General features: G+C 45.6%; 1 protein-coding gene across 2 annotated transcripts in view; it reads left to right on the top strand.

Moving 5' to 3' along the window:
• scyl2 (SCY1 like pseudokinase 2) overlaps positions 1-20,339 on the top strand; it is a 101,949-nt gene that overhangs the window by 25,142 nt on the left and 56,468 nt on the right. For both annotated transcript variants that reach the window (XM_038780195.1, XM_038780194.1), the window contains exons 3-5: positions 12,629-12,786; positions 12,895-13,039; positions 17,115-17,264. In XM_038780195.1, coding sequence (XP_038636123.1) covers positions 12,629-12,786; positions 12,895-13,039; positions 17,115-17,264 — 453 coding nt within the window. The remainder of the gene's footprint in view (positions 1-12,628; positions 12,787-12,894; positions 13,040-17,114; positions 17,265-20,339) is intronic.

Raw genomic sequence — 20,339 nt, 5'->3', positions numbered from 1 at the left:
TAGCTGGTCATAGCCGCAACCGGAAGTCAAAAGCTGCAAAATCATGGCAGTTAATATTTAATAGGCTTAGTTATTATACAACATACCAAGAGCATTGATTTTGTACAAATGGTTATCTGTACAGCATTCATTGAATATTCTGACTTTTTGTGAAACTTTAAATAAAAATAAAAGCCACCACATGATCATAAGAACTGATTGCTTATTGCTAATGGCACTTTTAAGATGCCGGACAGTTGTGCCTGGAGAAGGAGCGAAACAGCTTGCGACATTGTGGGCTAAAGAGATCATTTCAATTTATATAATGCCTTCCATGACATTCCAAGTGCTTTACATTCAATGAAGTATTTTTGAAGTGTGGTCACTGTTGTAATGTAGGAAAGATGGCAACCAATATGCACACAGGAAGCTCCCATAAACACATAGAAACAATGTGATAATGAACCAGATTCTTAATTTTTAAAATATATATTTTTACTATATTTTTCTATTTTTCCACAAATATCGCAACAAAAATTAACAATGCAAAACAAATACAGTAAAGAACAAGAATAATTGCAAATATAGGAACAAACAAGACGAGATAAGGTTTTGAATAATATACTTCAGGAACCAGTGTTTCCAGTTTTGATAGCGGATCAATCTAATTTCAGATTGGGAGGGGAAAGGAGGATAAGGCCATATACGTATCTAAGGACAGCAGTTCAGTGGCCACATAGTTATGTGTTGCGAGATCAAGACGTACAATACAATATGGCTCATGAAAAACTCAACAGGAGCAAGCGAGACAAGGTGGAACCTATAAATTTAAGGTGGGGGTCCTACACTGTATGGAATACATTAGATTTAAAACGGCTCACAGATGTTGAGAATTCCTTTGGAATACATTCCATAACTAATTTATCCCAGTTTTGAATTGAAGGATACATGTTAGTGATCCAGGAGCAGAGGATATTCTTATGAGCTGCACAAGACGGCGTTGTACAGCCTTTTTTCACATACAGCAATAATTCGTCCATTGGGAAGACCCAGAATTAGGAACATAGTGTTATATTCTCTGTCAAAGATCTTTTCCAGCTCTTTGAGTACACCAGTAGAATTGAATTTTAACGCAGGCCCATACGCAATGTATATAATCATTGTCAACAGAAACTTTAGGCACATCGGGGATATAGCAAGACTAGATGTGATATCTAAGCGGTGCGGTATCTTAAATTGAGTCTCCTTCATTTAAAAGAAAAAACATTTTTATTCAAGTTTTTTAATAACAAAAACAAATTTTCTCCCCGCAATTTAAAACAAACAAGGCGTGTTTCCACACCAAAACAAGAAAAGAACTCTCTTCCCCCCCCCCCCAAAATAAATAATAACAAATAGCAATACAAGAAAGAAGAAAATAACATAACAAACCCACCGCCGCAAAAACAAACCTCCCCCCCCCCCCCCCCCCCTCAGGTTGCTGCCGAGACCGACCACTCTCTACCCCTTCGCCAGGAAATCGAGAAAGGGCTTCCACCGCCGAAAGAACCCCTGTACTGACCCCCTCAGGGCAAATTTCATCCTCTCCAACTTGATGAACCCAGCCATGTCGTTGACACAGGTCTCTGAACTCGGGGGCTGCATATCCCTCCACTAACAGAATCCTGCGCCGGGCTACTAGAGACGTAAAGGCCAGAATGTCGGCCTCTCTCGCCCCCTGCACTCATGGCTCCGAAGCTACCCCAAAGATCGCGAGCCCCCAGCCTGGCCTGACCCTAGACCCTAGACCCAACCACTTCCGACAAAATCCCCGCCACCCCCTTCCAAAACCCCTCCAGGGCCGGACATGCCCAAAACATATGGGTGTGCTTTGCCGGGCCACCCGAACATCTCCCACACCTGTCTTCCCCTCCGAAAAACCGGCTCATCCTTGCCCCCGTCATGTGAGCCCTGTGCAGCACCTTCAGCTGAATTAGGCTGAGCCGTGCGCAAGAGGAGGAAGAATTCACCCTCTCCAGGGCGTCCGACCACGTCCCATCCTCAATCTCATCCACTAGCTCTTCCTCCCATTTCGCTTTGAGCTCATCTACTGAGGCCTCCTCCTCCTCCTGCATCAGCTGGTAGATAGCCGAGATCTTCCCTTCCCCGACCCATGTCCCCGAAAGCACCCTGTCCTGCACCCCCCTTGGCGGCAGCCGCGGAAACTCCGCCACCTGCCTCTTAACAAAGTCCCTGACCTGCATATACCTAAAAGCGTTCCTAGGGGGGAGGTTCCACTCCCCACCAGCTCCTCCAGAGTCGTGAACTTCCCATCCAGGAAGAGGTCCCCAAACTGTCTGATGCCTGCCCTGTGCCAACTCCCAAATCCCCCACCCATTCTCCCTGGCGCAAAACGGTGATTGCCCCATATCGGGGCCCAAACTGAGGCCTTCATTTTCCCCCCCCATGCCGCCTCCACTGTCCCCAGAATTTGAGGGATGCAACCACCACCAGACTCGTGGAGTACTTTGCCGGGGGGAGTGGAAGTGGAGCTGTCACCAAAGCCTCCAGACTCGTACCCGCACAGGACGCCACCTCCAATCTCTTCCATGCGTCACCCTCCCCTTCTGTCACTCACCTGTGAATCATTGTTCGCCGCCCAATAATATCCACACAGGTTGGGCAGCGCCAGGCCCCCGACTTCCCTTCGCTCCAAAAATACCCTCCTTACTTTCGGGGCCTTCTGCACCCACACAAACCCCAGAATCGACTTATTCACCCTTCTGAAAAAAGCCTTTGGGATCAATATGGGGAGGCACTGCAAAAGAAACAAAAACCTCGGGAGCACCGTCATTTTAACCGACTGGACCCTGCCCGCCAACGAGAGTGGCAGCGCATCCCACCGCCTGAACTCCTCCTCCATCTGCCCCACCAGCCGCAAAGAGTTAAGCCTATGCATAGCCCCCCAGGTCCTAGCCACGTGGACCCCAAGATACCTAAAGCTCCTCTCAGCCCTCCTCAACGGGAGTTCCCCTATCTCCCTCTCCTGACCCCCCGGGTGCAGGACAAACAGCTCGCTTTTCCCCACATTGAGCTTATATGCTGAAAAGTCCTCAAGTATCCTCAGCACCTCTGGCATCCCCTCAGCCGGGTCTGCGACATACAGCAGCAGATCATCTGCAAACACGACAACCGGTCTCTCTCTTCTTCTCTCCTCTTCTTCTCTCCTCCCCCCCCCCCCCCCCCCCCCCCCCGCCGCCGCACAATCCCCCTCCAACTCTTCGGGTCCCTCAGCGCCATGGCCAAGGGCTCAATTGCTAACGCGAAGAGCATGGGAGACAAGGGGCACCCCTGCCTCGTCCCTCTGGAAAGCCGAAAATCCTCCGACCTCCTCCCATTCGTCACCACACTCGCCACCGGGGAGCTGTACAGCAACCTCACCAAGCTGATGAATCCCTCCCCAAACCCAAACCTCCGCAACACCTCACACAGGTAACTCCACTCCACCCTATCAAAAGCTTTCTCCGCATCTATGGACGCCACTATTTCTGACTCCCCAGCCACCGGCGCCATCATCATGACATTCAGGAGCCTCCACACGTTGGCATTCAATTGTCTCCCCTTTACAAACCCCGTTTGGTCCTCATGAATCATAGGGGACCACATCCTCCAACCTCCTGGACAGCACCTTTGCCAACAACTTGACATCTACGTTAAGGAGCGAGATCCACACTGAAGGGGGTCCTTGTCCCGCTTCAGGAGCAAAGAGACATCGTCGGAGTCCCCCCTCCCTAGCCTCATTCAGGATCCTCACCAGCAGCGGGTCCAGCAAATCTGAAAATTTCTTGTAAAATTCCACCGGGAACCCGTCAGGTCCAGGCGCTTTCCCAGTCTGCATGCTCCCCAATGCCTCCACCAGCTCCTCCAACTCAATTGGGGCCCCCAAACCCTCCACCCGCTCGTCCCCTACTCTTGGGAACTCCAGCTTATCCAAAAAGCAGTCCATCCGCCTGCTTCCCCGGGGGGTACCGCCCGGTACAGCTCCTCATAAAAGGATCTGAACACCCCATTGATGTCCTTTCCACCCCGCACTAAGTTCCCACCTGCATCCGTGGCTCCCCCAATTTCTCCAGCTGCCTCCCGCTTCCGGAGCTGGTGAGCCAACATCCGACTTGCCTTCTCCTCGTGCTCATACACCGCCCCCTGTGCCCTCCTCCACTGCGCCTCTGCCTTACAGGTGGTTAAAATGTCAAACTCCGCCTGGAGACTGCGCCGCTTCCTCAGAAGACCCTCCTCCAGGGTGTCTGCATATCTCCTATCCACCCTGACCATCTCCTCCACCAGCCTCTCCCTCTCGACCCTTTGCCCCCTCTCCCTGTGCGCCCAAATAGATATCAGCTCCCCTCTAACTACTGCCTTTAGCGCTTCCCAAACCATCCCAACCTGCACCTCCCTGTTGTCATTGGTTTCCAGATACCCCTCTATACCCCTACGGATCCGCCCGCACACTTCCTCCTCTGCCAAAAGCCCCACATCCAACCTCCACAGCGGGCGCTGATCCTTCCCCTCCCCCAGCTCCAGGTCCACCAAATGTGGAGCATGATCAGAAATGGCTATCGCCGAATACTCCGCCCCCACCACTCTCGGGATCAGCGCCCTGCTAAGCACGAAAAAGTCAATCTGGGATTACGCCTTATGAACATGGGAGAAAAAGGAGAACTCCCTACCCCCCGGCTCCAAAAATCTCCAAGGGTCCACCCCTCCCATCTGATCCATGAACCCCCTCAGCACCGAGGCCGCTGACGGCCTCCTGCCCGTCCTAGATTTCGAGCGATCCAGAGCCGGATCCAGCACCGTGTTAAAGTCCCCACCCAGAATCAATCCCCCTGTCTCCAGGTCCGGGATCAGGCCCAGCATACACCGCATGAAGCCCGCATCATCTCAGTTGGGGGCATAAACATTAACCAAGACGACCCGCTCCCCCTGAAGTCTCCCACTCACCATCACATATCGATCTGCACTATCCGCCACCACTTTGGACGCGACGAACGACAGGCTCTTACCCACCAAAATTGCCACCCCACGGTTCTTTGCATCAAGCCCCGAGTGAAACACCTGTCCCACCCAACTTTTTCTTAGCCTCACCTGATCCTCAACCCCCCCCATCACCATCCATTCCCTCACAGTCCCTGCAGCAACAACCTGGCACCTCCCCCCCCCCCTCACCCCTCCCCAAGCTAGGGCCCCCCTAGCTACGTTACCCCCAACATTATGCTTCTGTGAGTCAGCTGACTTCTGCTGACCCCGGCTACGACCCCCCCCCCCCCAATGCAACACAGCCACCAATCCCTCCCTACCAGCGCCGGTCCCACCCCCAATTCCTCCGGCGCGGGAAGAAAGCCCGCGCTTCCAACCTGAGCCCCGCCCCTCGACCCAACACGCGGGAAAAAGACGGACACATGACCCATCGGGACCCCAACCTGCTCCCCAACCCACCAGTGTAAAAACAAAAAAAAAGCACCACAATAAATAACCAACAGCCCAAAAAACCCGAAAGAACCCAAATAACCATAACCAAAATAGCGAAAACAACCAGGAAACAACCATCAGCAAACACAGCCAATATAGGCGAAAGGATACCTAAGGGGGCAAAGCCTCCAAACAAAGTACATTTCCCCCCAGTCCTCAGTTCGAGTCCAAGTTCTCAGCCTAGACAAAAGCCCAGGCCTCATCCGGAGAGTCAAAATAGAGCTGGCGGTCCTTGTACGTGACCCAGAGGCGAGCCGGCTGTAGAAGGCCAAACTTTACCCCCTTCCTGTGGAGCACGCCCTTCGCTCGATTGAAGCCAGCTCTTCTCCTCGCCACCTCCGCGCTCCAGTCCTGAAAAATCCGAACGTCCGTGTTCTCCCACCTGCTGCTCCTCTCCTCCGCCGCCCACCTCAACACGCACTCCCAGTCAACCAAGCGGTGAAAACGGACCAGCACCGCCCTGGGCGGTTCACTCGGCCCGGGCTTCCGTTGCAGCACTCGATGGGCGCCTTCCAGCTCCAGGGGACCACGAAACGACCCCGCACCCATCAGCGAGTTTAGCATTAGGACCACATAGGCCGCCAAATCCGAACCTTCCAGCGCCTCCGAGAGGCCCAAAATCCGTAGATTCTTCCGGTGGGAGCGGTTCTCCATCTCCTCCATCCTCGCCTGCCATTTCTTGTGCAGTGCCTCGTGCGACTCCACTTTTACTGCCAGGCCCAAAAGCTCATCCTCATTCTCCGAAGCCTTGTGCTGCAGCTCCAGAATCTCCACGGCCTGAGCCGTCTGAGTCGCCACCAGCTTGTCCAGCGAGGCCTTAAACTGCTCCAAAATCACGGCTTTGAGCTCCTTGAAGGAGACCTGAAGCAGCTCCTGCTGCTCCCGCGCCCATTGCTGCCATGCTGCTGCTGCTTCCCCGCCCGCTGCCATCTTGCTTTTTCTGCCTCTCGCCTTTCTCTGTGGTAAAACCGACTTTTGGACCTTTAAAACTCGCTGATAACTTTTTTGACAAAAAATTAAATAATTTAGAATACCCAGTTCATTTTTTCCAATTAAGGGGTGATTTAGCCTGGCCAGTCCACCTACCCTGCAAAACCCATGCAAACACTGAGAGAATGTGCAAAGTCCACAAGGACAGTGACTCAGAGCCGGGATCTGACCTGGGACCTTGGTGCCATGAGGTTGCAGTGCTAACCACTGCGCCACCATGCTACCCTGCTGATTAACTTCTTAAGCTCCACAGAATTCAGGCTTTTTCCACTGGGGAAATGGAGTTAAAAGGAAAAGTCATCTTGTTAAGGATAAAGTCTCTTGAGTTGTAAATAACTTCAAAAAGGAGCATTGTTAGCAAAGCTGCTCAAAAGATGACGAGAAGCATCTCTGAACATATCTCCCAACTGACAATGCCTCTATTTCTCCATGGTCCATAATGCCTGACGGGTTGCACTGGATGGGAGAAGGGCAGAAGTCAGTTTTGATCTCCCTTCAAATTGGCAGACCAATCTCTATGCCCTTGAGTATTAATAAAAGGATTATCACATTTAGCAATACCAGCTTTAATTAATGTCTCCATAAAATAACAAGACCAATAGAGGGTAAATCGACTGGCTGCCTCAAACCGAATGGAGGTAGGGTCCTTCCTGAGATGAGAAGTCAGTTAATACAGCCTAATGTTCGGACACCCAGCCCTGCCTTAGCCCCCATGAGCTGGAAATTATTAAACTTAACATAGGAAATAGGAGCAGGAGGAGGCCATTCGACCGTTCAAGCCTGATCCGCCATTCATTACGATCATGGATGATCATCCAACTCAATAACCTGTTTCCCCCATATTCTCCCTTTGCCCCAAGTGCTATCTCTGAGTGCTTCTCGAAAACCGTGTTTTACCCTCAACTGTTTTCTGTGGTGGTGAATTCCACAGGCCGACCACTCTGAGGGTGAAAAAATGTCTCCTCATCTCAGTCCTAAATAGTCTACTCTGTATCCTCAAATTGTGACCCTGTTTCTGGACAACCCCATCATCGGGAACATCCTTCTTGCATCCACCCTGTCTAGTCCTGTTAGGTTTCTATGAGATCCGCCCATTCTTCTGAACATGAAATGAAAATGGAAATCCCTTATTGTCACAAGTAGGCTTCAAATGAAGTTACTGTGAAAAGTCCCTAGTCGCCACATTCCGGCGCCTGTTCGGGGAGGCTGGTACGGGAATCGAACCATGCTGCTGGCCTGCCTTGGTCTGCTTTAAAAGTCAGCTATTTAGCCCAGTATGCTAAACCAACCCCTCCTAAACATCAAATACAATCCTAACTGATTCAAACTCTCCTTATACATCAGTCCTGTTATCCCAGGAATCAGTCTGGTAAACTTTCTCTACGCTCATTCCGTTAATCTCTTGTAAAACTCGAGCTGACAACAATATTGGTAATATACCCCAGTGGGTATCACAATTTAGGAAACACATTCATTTTCATCAAGTCAATCCTGCCTAGCCATGAAACCGGCAGGGATGATCAATGAGTCAAGTCCCACCTAATAGAAGCACTCAACTGGGGGAAAGTATACAACTGCTAAAATAAAGGGTCGTCATGACACCCTGGTACTAAAACCTCAAGGGGGAAGACCTAAAAGGGAAATAGCAAGGTGAGGGGGAGGTGTGCCCGTCAGCTCTTCCACTGGCATTGCCTCTGACTTTGTAAATTTGATCTTGTAATTGGAGAAGGCACAAAATCTATCCATCGCACTAACGATCACGGGAACCGAGATGCCGGCTTTGACACAAATAGCAGCACGTTATCCGCATAAAGCCTGATGTTAGGGGGACTCGCTCAATAGCCTTTGCCAAAGGCTCTATGATCATTGCAAATAACAAGGGGGATAGAGGACAGTCTTGCCTACCCAAAATTCTCAGACCTAAAACCATTTGTGAGCACTGCTGCCACAGGGCTATGGTACACTTGAATCCATTAGTTTTCACCCAGTCCAAATCTCTGCAACGTGTGCACCAAATAGTTCCATTCAACCTAATCAAAGGCTTCCTCCACATCCAAAGAAATTACTGGTCTGCCCAGGACCTGCTTCTGAAAGATCTGAATCTCATTCAACAATCCTCTAACATTATTGGAGAACCTGCCCTTAAATGCAGCCTGAGCTTCCTGAAAAATCACAGGAAGGATACCCTCCAGCCGTTTGCCAATACGATAGACAACAATTTCAAGTCAACATTCAAAAGGGAGAGGCACATTCCTCCCGATCTTTATCTGTCTTCAAAATTAGGGAGATGTTGGTGTTGGCCTCCGAAAGAATTACTCCCCACCCACCCACCCTCCCAGGCTTAGTCCTGAAGTCTGCCTTCTTCTTAGACAGGCCAAGTACTTAGCTTATTCCCAAACGTGTACAGTTTCTGCCTAGCGAATTTCAGGCCTCTCGGACTGCTGCACCAACAAGTCCACAGCCACCCTTGCTGTGTTAAACCCCTTCAACAATTGCTTGCTCCTAAACCTCTCCTCAGCATCAGCCAAACAGACCTGCAACTGATGCTGGTTCTCCAACATTTTAGGCATTTAGTCGACCGCGTTAGAAATAACTGGTCGTCCCCTATCATATGTCTCCCATAAAGTGAAGGGAGTGACGTTGTAAATCAAGTTAACCATCTTCTTAAAATGTGGCAAAAGATAGATCGCTAAGCAAGGAGGTGTCAAACCGCCATGACCTTGACCAGGGGGAATGAGGTCTCAAGCAAATGTTCCAGGAGCACGGGAGCATGATCGGAAATTACGAAACTGCCCATAGAACAAGAGACCAAATATAGGATCATCCTAGGCACAAAAAAAATGTCAATCTTAGTGTAACACTGATGGTGAGGCTGCGAATAAAGTAAAATCTCTAACCCCAGGATGCATAGTCCTCCACATATTAAAATATTCCACCTCCTCACACACCAAGGCCAGTGCTCTAACCTATAGGGTGGGGTAGTTCTTTGTGAATGGGAGTTTGTCCATCAAGGGGTTTGATCTCACCACCCACAAACAAATTAGCCAAGGCCCATTCTGCAAGGTCCAGAAAAGTCTTGGTGATAAACTGCGGAGAGCAATTTGGTGGGCCATACACATTGATTATTAAAGCAGCTGCCATCTGTACCAGCCCCATAACTATCATATACCTGTGACCTTTATCCTTTTCCTTCATAAATTTAGAGTACCCAATTCTTTTTTTTATCCAATTAAGAAGCAATTTAGCATGGCCAATTCACCTACCATGCACATCTTTGGGTTGTGGGAGTCAGACCCACGCAGGCACGGAGAGAATGTGCAAACTCCGCACCGACAGTGACCCGGGGCCGGGATCGAACACGGGTCCTCGGCCCTGTACGGCAGCAGTGCTAACCACTGCGCCACCGTGCTGCCCCTGCCACCTTTATCCTTAACACAGTTCTCTACCTTTGGGCATTTTTATTTGAAGATTGCCACACCCCTACTAATGGCTGAAAAAGGGGGAAATAAGACCTGCCCCACCCATTCCCGTCTCAATTTTAAATCCTCGTTGTCATGCAAGTGAGTCTCCGTGATAGGACTATGTCCACTTTCTCCTCCTTAAGAAAAGCGAGGATCTTTTTCCTTTTGATAAATTCCCTGTACATTCCATGAGCGAAGTTTAAGATTTGTCACTGTCATAGCAGAGACCACCAGAGGAAAAGTAGGATAGATTTTCAACCATATTTGGGCGTGTGCCATGAAACCCCTCCCCCATCACACCAGATGCATCAAAATGTCCTCAACATGTTCTTTTCACAGATATAAGACTTGTCTGTACCGATGCAGGATTTAGGCAACTTAGAGATATAAGAATACAAAAACATCACGATCACAATTGTTCAAAAGGAACGTTCCTCAACCAAGGTGAGGACCCATAGGACTAACCTTGCGGCCATACTGTCATTATCAACAGGATACAACCTCCTCAATAAGAAGGAGCAGGAGAGCCAACAAGGGATGGGAGTCAAACCCCTCTCCCGCATTTTAAGTCCACCCATGAAGACCTGCATCCACCACCCACCCTTCGGCAATGGCGACATGCGATTCAGCCATGATTAACATATGGATAATAAGAAAAGATGATGGATAACTAGCATGTCGCACAACTGGTGTTCCCAAAACACTCCAGGACCAGAAGAAGGCATTCATTTCAGTGCTCAATTATTAATGTCTCCCTGTAAGTAGGATGAATGACAATAAAATCAGGCAAACAACACCATGATAGGGTGGGAGTCCGCGCTTTTGAGGATTTGAGGATCCCAAGCTGCAGAATATCAGTCCAATTCCTGCCCATCGTGGACTTAACAAAGGTCAAGGAAGTAGTCGAATTATCGAAAGACTTAAGGGAGTCATCAAGAAATTAGAGCATTACATCCGACGCACCCAGTGCTGCATTGTTGGAGGTGTGTCTTTCAGGTGAAACGTTAAGTCAAGGTCCCATTTCCCCTTTCAGTTGATCATAAAAGACCCAAAAGCACTATTTCAAAGAAGAACAGGCACCATAACATCTCTGATATCCTGGCCAATATTTATCCTCAATTAATATAAAAAAAGATTACCTGGTTATTTTCGCATTGCTGTTTGTGGAAACCTGCTGAGAGCAGATTGGCTGATCTGTTTCCTGCATTGCAAAAGTGATTACACTTCAAGTATTTCACTGGCTGTAAAGTAAGTTTGGGGTTACAAGAATTCATTGCATTTTAAAGATGATATAGTCTTTGCATTGCAAGTCAACTATGTTAAATAATTTTATTTATAATAACCCTCTTGTATGAAAAGATTTCTTCTAACTTCCCCTTTTTGATAATCCTCAATTGGTGCCTGTTACTGATTTAACCAACTAAAAGGAACAAACTTTCAGTATTTGCCCTCAAACTATTCATAATTTTGAAAATCGTCAAAAGACCTCTACCCACTTCTCCTAATCTCTCCATTGTTTCTGAAATTACTCCAGTTATTCTCTGCTTTCCATGGTCCCAGTATTTATTCTTCTAATGAGGTGCTCTGAAGTTCATACTGTTTACCTACTATGGCCCAAAGTTGAGTGTAAATCCAGTATCATTCCTTGTTTTTACATTTTTGCCCTTAAAATTGTATGCTTTTAGTTGCAGTTGTTTTTACTTAGTTGTGTTCAACTTCTCTCAGTGAATTTCTTAAATGTTTATGTTTTGTCTATCTGGACGGGGAATGACTGTTAATTGCGTGGGTCACTTTTGTTTCGTTTTATTTGCCATCTTTGGAAATTAAAACTGGTTACTTGGGACTCCCTGTTGAAAATGTAATCATCAGCATTATGCAGAACTCATGGGAATTAATTAGTGCCTCTGAGGATGCCCTCCTTAATTGTGCTTCAGTACCCCGAGTTGCCTTCTGGTATATTTTCATTGTTCTTACATTGCTATCCTGCATCACTGGTTTAGGTGCCAAGGCTTTCTGTCACACACGAACATATCAAAAGAACTCTAAACCACCTAGTAGCAATGCTGTCAGTGACAATCTATTTGTGAAATCTCTGCTGAACCAAAAAGCGTTGTTTCAAATTCTGCCGTGGTGCTGCAACAACAACAACTTGCGTTTTATGTAGTGCCATTAACATAAAACACCAGAAAGCAGTTCACAGGCGTGATTATCAAATAAAATTTAACACCGAGTCACACAATAGGAGATATTAGGTGACTAAAAGCTTGGTCAAAGAAGCAGAATTCAAGGAGATAGGAGTCAGAGAAATTAGGGAGGAAAATGCAGACCTTGGAGTTTAGGCAGCTTTTAAAAGAAATGACAAGATGTGGTAGCTTGACCGGAATTTGTTCACCATTCCTAATTGCCCTTGAGGAGGCAGTGGTGAGCTGCCTTCTTGAATTGTTGCTGTCCTTGTCCTTCTCGATGGTAGAGGTTGTGGGTTTGGAAGATGCTGTCGAAAGACCTGAAGGCCACCAGTGGTACAACCAATATTAGAGCACTGTAGAGATCTCGGAGAATTGTAGATGGATAAATTTCAAATCAGGACTCCAAGCTGTGTTGATACAATCAATGATAGAACAGCGAGAGATGTACAGCATTTCAATTCTCTAGCATCAATTCAGACTTATTTGGCTTGTTTTCTTTTTCAGGAAGTGGCTGTATTTGTTTTTGACAAAAAGTTAATTGAGAAGTACCAAAAGTTTGAGAAGGACTACGTTATTGATTCGCTCAAAAAAGGTGCACAGCAGCTAACCAGACTGAGGCACCCACGCCTATTGACTGTGCAGCATCCATTAGAGGAGTCCAGGTAACGGAATTCCCATATTGTTTATTTTTCATGACCATCAACGAGGGTTAACCTGTTTTTCAAACAAATGCTTCTTTGTGTGTAAACTGTCTGAATTATTTATTACAGAGACTGCTTAGCCTTTTGCACGGAGCCCATCTTTGCAAGTTTAGCCAATGTCCTCGGTTGCTATGACCACTTACCATCTCCTGTACCTACGGAAATTAAAGAACACAAACTTTTTGATGTGGAAGTCAAATATGGTATCCTGCAGGTGAATTTATTAGATATTCAGATTTCTGTGGCGATAAATGGATGTACCGCATGACTCTCTCAGTCTACTGTCTCAGCTAGCTGGACTTTTTCCCGTTCTCAACTATGCTAATCTTTGGAGTTTTGCAGTTTTATAAACTGCACGAGGTTCCACAATTAATCCTCATGGACTAAAACTCATATATCAACCTAGATTACACTGTCAAAACTCTGGATGGAGACTTGAATCCATGATTTTGCTCAGAGTGATATCACTGACCAATCGCTGACACTATAGGGGAGTGTTAATTAACATATCAACCATCAACCCAAAAATTAAACAGGCCGTTGCTTTTATATTGCTGATGCTTTTCTCTTCCATTCATCAGAGCAAACACAAGAATACCAAATTTCAAACCATCAAAACAATTGATACTTGAGGAAAAGGTGCTGATTGGTTGGCAAAGTCACTTTGATCGGCTGAAGCCTTGCCATGAAGAAAGCAATGGCCCAAAATCCTGTGTAATTCAAAAAAGAGACAACGCTTGAACACATTGGTATTGTTTGCAGAGGATGGGTCCCTCCTGTCGCATAAATTGTTGTCATTGTTTGAAAGTTTGCTTCTTGTGTTTGTCCTGATGAGTGCATTATGAAAAGCTTTGCCAACATATTCCTCTTTTCATCAATATTGAACTTCTGTTGTACAAAGTGACTGATGATTTAAAAAAAAAGGAATGGTGTTATGTGTGAGCAGGACAATTGTTAAATTGCAACACCTCACCAAATGTATAATGTTTTAACCAGTGAGGGCCATCCAGCCATTCTGCTGACTTAATAACTTGAAACAGTAGAATTATATGCAATTAATAGTCCAAAGAGAAAGGCAAGAATCAACAAATAATAAAGCATAGTAGGGCAGCTATTATTTTTCTCAAAGGCAATTGAGGATGGGAAATAACAGCGATGCCTCCATCCCATGAACAAATAAGAAAAAGGAGGCCATTCAACCGATCATGCCATTATTTATGTGGTACATACATTTTTGAAACCATCGATAATTGCTTCACAATTTGTTACTGCAGAGTGCAGTTGCAGTTAAAGAAGTAAATGTAAGATGCATCAGTTAAGGTGAATGACCAATTGGATTGTTTAATGTTTTTGATGGTGTTGGTTGAGGGAGGAATATTAGTCAGGACAAAAAAGGCAAAATTCTGATGGGGCGACGCAGTGGCACAGTGCCTAGCACTACTACCTCAGGGCCAGGGTCTCGGGTTCAATTCCAACCTTGGGTTAATGTGTGTATGGAGTTTCTACGTTCTCCCGTGTCTGCATGGGTTTCCTCTGGGTGCTCCGGTTTCCTCCCACAGTCCAAGAATGTGCAGGTTAGATGGATTGGCCATGTTAAGTTTACCCCTTAGTATCCAAAGATTAGGTGCGGTTATGGGGAAAGAGCTTTGAGTGGGCCTAGGTACGGTGCTATTTAAGTGGGTCGGGCCAGATTCAATGGGCCAAAAGGCCTCCTCCTGCACTGTAGGGATTCTATGATTCTTGGTGAATGGAATCATCTGGATCACCAAAATAGATGAGACTTGGCTTAATGTTGCACCCATATCACGTGATCAAATCCTGAAAAGAAAGCCCAATGGATCAATAATTGCACATTCTATTTAGAGAAGATTGACTGCTGCTCAGAAATACAAAAAAAAACAATAATCTGAGGGATATAAAGAAAAGTTAATAACTGATGAAAAAATGCAACAGTTGTTTCAACTCAACACTTTCTTCTCATTTTATAGATTACTTCTAAAAGTTAAATTATATTGTTGCTTGATTAAAAGAAATTTTAAAACATATGCAATGAGCAATTTCTACATACATCGAGATATTAGTGTTTACAATGGATAGAGGGATAGGGTGGCACAGTGGTTAAGCACTGCTGCCTCACAGCGCCAGGGACCCGTGTCCGATTCCGACCTCGGTCGACTGTGTGGAATTTGTGGCACGTTCTCCCCATGTCTGTGTGGGTTTCCTCCGAGTGCTCCGGTTTCCTCCCACAGGCCCAAGATGTGCAGGTTAAGTGGATTGGATGTACTAAATTGCCCCAATAAGGATTTGCAAGATGGGGGATTGGACCTAGGTTAGGATGCTCTTTCAGGGGTCAGTGCAGACTCAAGGGGCCGAATTGTCTCCTTCTGCATTGGAGGTATTCTATGATTCTGAACAACTGAACATGACTAATATCATGATCCATTCATCCCCATGACCACCTCAGCTCTGATTCCCTGAGTCAGATTGTGTGGGCCTATATTTTCCAACCAGGATGTCAGGTGGCTCTCAAGCTGTGCTTTGGTTACTCCCTGTGCAACCATCAAACTTCATTCATGACTTGAAGCAAAGGAAGTAAAGGGCTGTTGTGACCTTCAATTCAATGGAGGAGCATTTGAAATAAATAAGTTCTGTTATAGCATTGCTGAGAGCAGCATAGCTATAATATGTGGAGCAGCATTTATAATTATAGATATTGTTTTTTTCTTTGAATTTAATGTGCAGGCTAAGTGGATTGGATGTACTAAATTGCCCCTATAAGGATTTGCAAGATGGGGGATTGGGCCTAGGTTAGGGTGCTATATTAAGTTTGTGTACTTGAAGCATTGAAAGCTGTGTTTTGGTGGTTCAGAGGGGTGACAAAGATCCACAGCACTAAAAAAACTTGCATTTATCTAACACCTTTCATGACCTCAGGCCATCATAAAATATTTTACAGCAAATGAAATACCGATTGTGTTGGAAACACAGGAGCCAATGTAGGTCAGCTATTTCCCAAACCCAGGAATGAAATAAATAACCAGTTGATCCTGTTTTAGTGATATTGATTGAGGGATCAATATTAGCCAAGACATTGGGCAGAACTCTCCTCCTCCTCTTCAGAATGCTGTGGAGATCTTTTATGTCTACTGGAGAGAGCCGTCAGGACCTCAGTTTAATGTTTCATCTGAATAATCTTCAATAATGCTGTGCCCACTCAGCATTGCCTGGACTGTCAGCCTTAATTTTGTAATCCAGTCTCTGCAGTGTTTTGGAATCCACCACATACTGGTTCAGAGGTGAGAGTGCTACCTGCTGAGCCATACCTGAAACTGGTCACAGAATAGGATGTTGAAGCCTAATGTGGTATGCTCCAACAGCACCACCTGAAACAGATTGTCTGGTCACTCATCTAATTTACTTTGAATAGGTCCTTGTGTGCAAGGTCAGGGGTACATTCAGTAACATGATCACGTTTCAAAATAAATTGATTGGCTGCAATGTGTTTTGGGCCATTCCTGAAAGATTTATTGAGGCACTAAACAAATATTTATGTGTTATCATGGAACAATTACAATTTAAAACAAAAACACCTGGTAAGTCTAGACTAGGTTTCCCTTGGGACATCCCTATAACAGCATTTATACTTCAATTGACACCTCAAAAAGATGCGTTGGACACGAGAGATTTTCCAGCATTTTCTATTTTTATAGTAAATTTCCAGCATCTTTACTTTTGTGAGTTGGTTATTTATCAGGTTGATTTTTGGGGATTTTGCTGTGAGTAGGTTGGCTGCTTTGTGCCGCTACAAAACAGTGACTGCCTTTAAAACAAATTAATTGGCTTGGAAGTACTTTGGGATGTCAGGGAAGGAGTTCTAGAAATGCAAATTCTTTCTTCCTATTTGATTTGATTCTTCCTTATTTGATTCTCCATATTGAGGGATAGGCAATTAATGCTGGCCTGGCCAGTGAAGCCCACATCCCTTCAATGAGCAAAAATAAATTGTGGTCCAATGCATTATGCCAGCCTCCCAATATCAGTCTCATAAGACTTGTGCTTCATATTTGTCTCTGATGTTCACCTTGTTGTTATAACCCATCCTACAAATATCACCTGATTATGTCAGGATGCTTGCATTCCCTGGTCTTCTGTTCTCTTTCTCTTAGTCACACCTCTGCACTTCTAATCTACCAACACGTAATTTCGCAAGTACACAAACTTAATTTAATTAAATAAATTTTAAAGCTGCACTGTTGAATACAGTAATGTTACACTGTTTTAATCTGCAGGTTTGCGAAGCCCTGTCCTTTTTACACAGTGGTGTGAAAATGATTCATGGGAACCTGACACCAGAGAATATCATCTTGAATAAAAATGGCGCCTGGAAAATCATGGGTTTTGACTTTTGCATCTCTTCATCTAATCCCTTGGAAAAGGAGGTAGGGACAATTGAGTTATTCAACTGGTTGTTTACTTCTATTTATAATTCTAACAGAACATTATTAAAAGTGAGTCTGTTTTATCCTGAGTTAAAACAAAGCTCAGAAGGTGAATTCTCTTCATAATAAATGAACTGCAAAGTCCTAATTGATTCTGAAGATAATAAATTAAATGGATTTTTTTTGTGTTTCACTCTGTTCATGTAATGGATGTGTAATTGTTTTTAAGGATTTGAACTATGTTTTTGAGGGGAGAAATTCTTTCAGATCCTTTTAAATTAATTTACGGGGTATGGGTGTCGCTGGTTAGGCCAGCCTTTATTGCCCATCCCTCGTTGGCTTCTTGAACCGCTGCAGTCCCTGAGGTGTAGGTACACCCACTGTGCTGTTAGGGAGGGAGTTCCAGGCTTTTGCCCCAGTGACAGTGAAGGAACAGCTTGCAAACGGATATATTTCCAAGTCAGGATGGTGAGCGATTTGGAGGGGACCCTCCAGGTGGTGGGGTTTCCAGGTATCTGCTGCTCTAGTCCTCCTAGATGGTAGTGGTCATGGGTTTGGAAGGTGCTGTCTATGAAACCGTGGCGAGTTCCTGCAGTGCATCTTGTAGATGGTATTCACTGCTCCCACTGTTCCTCAACATTGGAGGGTTTGAATGCGGGAAGTGGGTCTAGACATATAGGTGAAGCATGTGGCTCCGAATGGAGTAGTGTTCTGTGGGGATTGGGATTCTGGTCGAGAGTATGTGTGAGGGATACGGGCTGGGTGATAGGAAGCTGCACCTCTTTTCTCCTGCTTCAATCAGTGGACTTTGAGTTGTTCTCTCCATCTCTTCCAACTTGCCCAACACTTGAGTTTTTTAAAAATTCAATCAAGCACCCCAAGTATTTCATCATGTTGAAGGAACAACATAAATACTGGCACTAACTGTTGCTGATGCGTATGAGTGATCTAAGGACAGGAACTTTGAAGGTCATTGTAACTGGTCAGTGTATATAGTAAATAAATACTTTTTTTGTTTCCTGGAATGATGTTAGATGGAGGCTATGGTGCGATAGGATGAAGCACTACACTTTCACTTCTAGGGTCAGTACTTTAATGCAATCAGATAGTGAGTTCCTGAACTCCTAGTTATTGTGAATCCATCAAATCAATGATATTAGATCACAAATTCCAAGAAATTAACCCAATGATGATGAAGAAGTAGTGGCATATGTCTAAATTAGGAGAAGTGAGTCAGTGTTCCTATTCTTGTCCTGCTTGGTGATAGACCTTTCAGAGCTGGACGATTCTGTCAAAGTATCTATACTGGACTACTGCTGATGCTACACTCCAGCCACAATGTATCAGTGATGGAGAGTGCAGGTACTGCATCCAGTGGCAAGAGCACCAATCTCGCAAACTACTCGGTCCTATAGGGTATCAAGCCTGTTAAGTGTTGCAACGAAGCCCATTTAATAATAATCTTTATTATTGTCACAAGTAGGCTTACATTAACGCCGCAATGAAGTTACTGTGAAAATCCACTCACCGACGTTTGTTCGGGTACACTGAGGGAGAATTCAGAATGTCCAATTCACCTAACACGTCTTTCGGGACTTGTGGGAGGAAACTGGAGCACCCGGACAAACCCACGCAGGCATAGGGAAAACATGCAGACTCCGCACAGATAGTGACCCTTGCGGGAATTGGACCCAGGCACTGTGAAGAAACAGTGCTACCCACTGTGCTACCGTGCTTCCTTTTACATGAGGTGGTCGCACTTCTAAGTTAAACCGCGGAACTGATGTAGAGGCTGAGACAGTTAGGGGTCAGCCATTCTAGATTACCCAGTTCCTGTCCTGGTCCAGTAGTCACAGTGTTGTTATGCCTGGTCTAGTTGAGTTTTTAAAACATTCATTCATGGAATGTAGGAAGACTAGCATGTATTGTCCATCTCTTTTTTAATAAATTTAGAGCACCCAATTCATTTTTTGCAATTAAGGCCCAATTGAGCATGGCCAATCCACCTAACCTACACATCCTTTTGGGTTGTTGGGTTGAAATCCACTCAGACACAGGGAGAATGTGCAAACTCCACACGGACAGTGACCCAGGGGCAGGATTTGAACCCGGGTCCTCAGCGCTACAGTCCAAGTGCTAACCACTGTGCTACCGTGTTACCCTGTATTGCCCATCTCTAATTGTCTTTTGAGAAGATGGGGTTGAGCAACCAGTAATCAGTGACACCCACAAAATCCTGATAGTGGCTAGCTTGACAAGGTAGTGTTGAAGGTCAGGGGCCAGTGGTTGGAACCTTTGTTGTAGGTGGAGATTATTTGGTTTATTTGTCAGTCACCAACCCAAGCCTGAATGTTTCCAGGTTCTGCTGTAGTTTTGTGTGAACTGCATCATTGTTGGAGGAATTATGAATATTTCCACTCCTGATGAAAGGAGTGTCCATTCATGAGATAGCTGAAGTCTGCAAAATCATAAAATGAGGCCATTTCACATATCAAAGCAGCACGAATCGTAACATTACCTGTGGTGAGTTTAACATGTTTTGAAGGAACAGGTAAATTTGAGCCCTTGCTTTCCAAACTCTCCACACTGGAGGATTCCTTGCTCATGTATTGCCTATTGTTCTGTTTAGCCAACAACTCCTTTATTGTCGTATCATGACGACCAGGATGATAAAAGTTGAACTATTTTGCTATCAGTTATGATGTCCCTATATTTACTGAAATGTTATGTGAGTGGACCCCTGTATTATTTCTACAAACACAGGCTCTGTAAAAATGACATTTCACAGCTCTTGAACTTAATGAAACCCTTGATTAAAAGAATAGCTACTAAGACAGAAAATGAACCTTATTCTGTATGCTGACCCTTCTTTTCAACCTTGGTGAAAACAAAAAGGTAAGTGCAGATGAAGGAAGTCTTAAGGAAGTCTTAAGGCTAACTCAGTCATTCTGTCATTGATTCCTAGAATTCCATCATCTCAGCAACTAACTCCAGGGGTGGCGCAGTGGTTAGCACTGCTGCTCAGCAGTACCGAGGACCCGGGTTCGATCCCGGCCCCGGGTCACTGTGAAGTTT

The sequence above is a fragment of the Scyliorhinus canicula genome, chromosome 20 (assembly GCF_902713615.1).
Source record: "Scyliorhinus canicula chromosome 20, sScyCan1.1, whole genome shotgun sequence".
Taxonomy (NCBI): Eukaryota; Metazoa; Chordata; class Chondrichthyes; order Carcharhiniformes; family Scyliorhinidae; genus Scyliorhinus; species Scyliorhinus canicula.
This window is presented reverse-complemented; position numbering and strand designations above follow the sequence as displayed.